At 42.5% G+C, this 5000-nt stretch overlaps 1 protein-coding gene across 2 annotated transcripts in view; it reads right to left on the reverse strand.

The window, feature by feature from the left end:
* The window catches only part of LOC148068040 (neuroligin-4, X-linked-like), a 62746-nt gene that overhangs the window by 55428 nt on the left and 2318 nt on the right, over positions 1 to 5000 (reverse strand). For both annotated transcript variants that reach the window (XM_087803462.1, XM_087803463.1), the window contains exon 2: positions 768 to 1460. In XM_087803462.1, the coding sequence (XP_087659588.1) occupies positions 768 to 1185 (418 nt within the window). In that variant the 5' untranslated portion in view covers positions 1186 to 1460. The remainder of the gene's footprint in view (positions 1 to 767; positions 1461 to 5000) is intronic.

Below are 5000 nucleotides of genomic sequence, written 5' to 3' on the forward strand. Positions count from 1 at the left end.
ACTTGTTACTACATTATCACAACACCAGATTCAAGTACCCAACAATACTACTCATATATCCTTGTTACTACAGTATCACAACACCAGAGTCAAGTACTGAACAATACTACACATATATACTTGTTACTACACTATCACAACACCAGAGTCAAGTACTGGACAATACTACACATATATACTTGTTACTACACTATCACAACACCAGATTCAAGTACCCGACAATACTACACATATACCCTTGTTACCACATTATCACAACGCCAGAGTCAAGTACCAAACAATACTACACATATATACTTGTTACTACACTATCACAACACCAGATTCAAGTACCCGACAATACTACACATATACCCTTGTTACCACATTATCACAACACCAGAGTCAAGTACCAAACAATACTACAACTTGTTCGTACAGTATCACTATACATCACAGGTGTCAAACCGGTCCAGAAAAGGGCAGAGACGGTGCAGGTTTTGGATCCAACCAGTCAAGCACATATAGTCGAACCAATCATGTGTCTGAAGACAGTAATCAATTAATTGTCAGTCAGGTGTTGCTTGTTTAAGACGACACCTGATTGGTTAACTCATGTGTGCTTGACTGGTTGGAACAAAAACCTGCACCACCCTGAACCTTTTCTGGACCAGTTTGACGCCCCTGCTACATGGTATCGTTGACCTGTATCGTGACACGTGTCGACAGATCCTTGACGTGTACTCGTTCAACATACATGTTCAAAGACGTCACGTGAGGACGCTCACCTTCCTCCGTGGGGACGTAGATGTTGAGGTAGAGACAGTCCTCGCTCTGGTGCGTCATATAAGTTGCCGCTATATCCAGGTTGGCCGTGAGCCAGGACGGCATCATATCTCCCAGCATGCTCCTCTCGTCCAGCGACTGCGGACACACGGGGGCGAACTGAGTCACGTTGCGTATCCCGGGCCAGGGCAGCGGCGGCTCGGGGGCCTGGAACCGACGGTCCCCGGTGGGAGGTCTGGCGTAAGGGACGCCCAGGTACTGGACCACCGGGCCCAGCAGGTCCGAGGGCAGCGGGGTGAGGATGCCCCGGATGCGGCCCTGAGCCGTGGATATGACGGGGACGCTCTGCTGGGCCGAGGACGGCACCAGGAGGGACAGGACCAGGAGGAGGACGGAGGGAGGAGTCCTGGGATCATCCATGTTTGGACGTGAGACGGATCAGAGACGTGGACCTTCTTCACAGGGACCTCAGATCCTCCTCAGCTCGGCCCATAGTAACTCAACACGCCGTGGGTGTTTCCTTCCTTCTTGTGACTCACTCTCTATGTGGATGTTTGAGGCATGTGTGTGTGTGTGTGTGTGTGTGTGTGTGTGTGTGTGTGTGTGTGTGCGTGTGTGGGTCTTTGGTTATGTAAACAGTAGCATCACTGTTCGTCCGTCACTCTGGTCTTCCGGTCGAGCCCATGACAAGAGTCCTGGAAAGACAGAAAGAGACGTTGTGATCACGTGGGATTATTGACGATAATGAACGAGGGATGGATTATCTTCTTCTTCTTCTTCTTCTTCTTCTTCTTCTTCTTCTAAACACCGCAGATCCAACCCCCCGGGGGAGCATTTCTCTCCAGAGGTTCTTTATTAAAAATGTAACACACTCACACACGGACAATATAAAAACGAATAAAGTAAATGTAATATTTTCATCCGATCACTCGCTTCCTAAGAACAAGTGAACGTTTAGTTTTTACGTAATAAAAGGAAACATTCGCTCGTATTTCATTCGAAGAATAAATGAAACGAAAACGTATTTTTTAGCAACTTGTTACTTATTCTTTAGAAAGAGCTTGTTTTCTGCCAGTGAGATAAAGTGGCGTAAATAACTGAAAATGTTGATCATGTAAAAAAGGTATTACTGTTTTCCCTCAGATTTTTAATGATATTTCAAAAGCTAAAAAAAGTTATTGATTGGATTAAATAAAGATAACATTGTATGGGTGGAAATGAGCTGCTTGGCAGAGGTCTGGTTGATTCCAGCGATGCTACGACTTTTCTTTTTTAATTAATATCCGTATGTGCTTTCTACAAACACACAACTCTACTCTAGATCAGTACACACACCCATAAACACAACACACTTGAGCAACAATTCTCATTTTCATTATGACCCCTATGTTCAGACGGACACAAACACACAACTCTAAATATATTTCAGAGTCTGTATCTACACAAAAACATGCTCACTTGACAACAACTGTTCACAACTATGCGCTCATGCCTACACACAAAACAGCACAAATAGTTTCTCCCGTTGAGTGTAAATTTGTAATGAATATCCGTACGTTGAGTCGTAGCACTACTTTTTTAAATAAAGTTTGATTGAAAACGTCTACGACGACATTCCAGGAAACTAAATATTGTAGAAACACCTCAAATATCGTGAAATTCATAAAGTTGGGAACAGAAATGAACTAAGAAGTTATTTAAAAAGAACGAAATCACATCCGAACCATTTTGAAATCACGACCCACAGAGACGACTTGTTGTAGCTAGCTGTAGCTAGCTGTTAGCAATGTTAGCAATGTTAGCAATGACCACAATTCATCCAGAATATTTAAGAAAAACTAAATAATTGTGGCACATTTACACAGAAGTGAATGAAGAAGAATGAATAAGACGTTCACGCTCTGGGGTGGAATCCAGAACAAATGTGCGTATCTTGTCGGAAACCACAGAGACGCTTTGATGCTAACGTTAGCAATCAGGAGCTACAACAGGGAGTGACAACTTCCTGTTCAAAAGGAATCAACGAAAATGATGTTTAATATATTTTAGATCAGTGGTTCCCGACGCCCGGTCCAGTGGCCAAAATCCCGGTCCTGGAGGCGTTTATTAAGGACATTTTATTATAAATATTATCTATTTTAGTAATGATCACTTCCTGAAAGGTGTTTTATTTTGAAAAGAAAGATGGTGGTTTTCTCTTTTAGTTAAAAAAAGACTGAAAGACAAAATCTAAGAGACGGTTTTTGTTGCAAACAAAAAAGCGAGTCCGAAGCTTCTGCTGACTCAGCGTTATCGAGTTTACATTCTTAGGGTTTGCTTTTTCTGCCGCTCGCGCCATTTTATTTATTTATTTTTTCCATCCGAAGGTCGGTCCCTGAACATAAACGTTCGACATTAAACCGGTCCGTGGTGCACAGAAGGTTTATTGAGAGTCTTCTATCAACCTCTGTGGGAGGAAACCAGAGTGTCAACACAAAAACACACACACTACACAGGTCTATGGAGACTCGGTGGTGGCACTAGTCTGGAGGGCGACCCATAATGCACTGCAACAATGGGAGCGGCACCTCCGTGTCTCGTTGTCGTCTCTCACACAATCCGTGGTTGTGTTGTTTCGCCGACGTGTCGCACAGAGTTTGAGCCGCAGACACACACATGTCACGTCCTCGCCGCGACATTTCACAGATCACAGGATCTGATGGAGGGAGTCACGTCTCACGCTTAATTAGGCCTTGAACGCACCGCGGGGGGGCTGACCTGTGTGTAGCATGACACACACACACACACACACACCTCTATTCAACAACACACACACGTGCTTTATGTTCCCTGGAAACATTCCACAATTGGATGCACACGCACACTCGCCGATGCTTTGCCTGTCGCTGACGCACACTTGTGCGTTTTATCTACACAACCGGCGGAGGGAAAAAAACACCACAGATGATGAACACGCACTGGATCTTCTTGATTTCACACACAAGTGTGTTGTTGTGATTCATTCAGCGTCTCCCAAGAGACACACAACACAAACAAATGTGTGTCTTCACAACACCAAAGCGCTCATGCCTACATAATGAACAGCATGAGCAGTTCTTTTAAGTATGTATAGTAATTGTGTTCTTAAAAAGCCACAAAAACACAACATCTTTAGAATCTTTGTATACACAACAACATGCACTTAACAACAACTGTTCTCAGTTGTGTCTCTACAACTATGCGCTCATGCCTACACACAAAACAGTTTCTCCTGTTGAGTATACCTATCGATAAACACACAACTCTTTGTACATTTTCTGAATCTGTACACACACCCATATACACAACAACATGCACAACACACTTGACAACAACTGTTGTGTCTCTACAACTATGCGCTCATGCCTACACACAAAACAGTTTCTCCTGTTGAGTATACCTATCAATAAACACACAACTCTTTGTACATTTTCTGAACCTGTACACACACCCATATACACAACAACATGCACAACACACTTGACAACAACTGTTGTGTCTCTACAACTATGCACAAAAAAAACACACACAAAACACAAAAAAAAAGTTTAGAAAAGCGACAGATACTGTGTGTCTTTATGAACCACACATCACATCACACACACAATCTTTTATTAATCCTTCATTCTCTCCCAAAACACACGCACACAGACACACAATGACACAAAAACGTCCATCACTTCAACTATGAGCTCATGCCTACACACAAAACAGCATGAGCAGCTTCTCCTGTTGAGTGTAAATTTTGATCTTTGAAATATGTCTTTCGTCAAACACACAACACTACACTTTCTGGATCTGAACACACACATATAGACAAAAAGGTGTACAACACACTTGACAACAACTATTCTCAGTTGTGTCTTTGTAACTATGCGCTCATGCCTACGCACAAAAGAACACACATAGTTTCTCCTGCTGAGCGTAAATTGTGTTCTTTTAAAGATGTCTTTCTACAAACACACAACTCTATCTACACTTTCTAGATCAGTACACACACCGATATGCACAACACACTTGAGCAACAATTCTCAGTTTCTTCTCACAAAAACACAACTCTATACATACATTTTCTGAATCTGTACAAACACACATATACACAACAACATGCACAACATTTGAACAAGAATTCTCAGTTGTGTCTCTACAACTATGCGCTCATGCCTACACACAAAACAGCTTCTCTTATTGAGTATACATGTAATTATTTCAAATAT

The sequence above is a fragment of the Callionymus lyra genome, chromosome 12 (genome assembly GCF_982586985.1).
Source record: "Callionymus lyra chromosome 12, fCalLyr1.hap1.1, whole genome shotgun sequence".
NCBI lineage: Eukaryota > Metazoa > Chordata > Actinopteri > Syngnathiformes > Callionymidae > Callionymus > Callionymus lyra.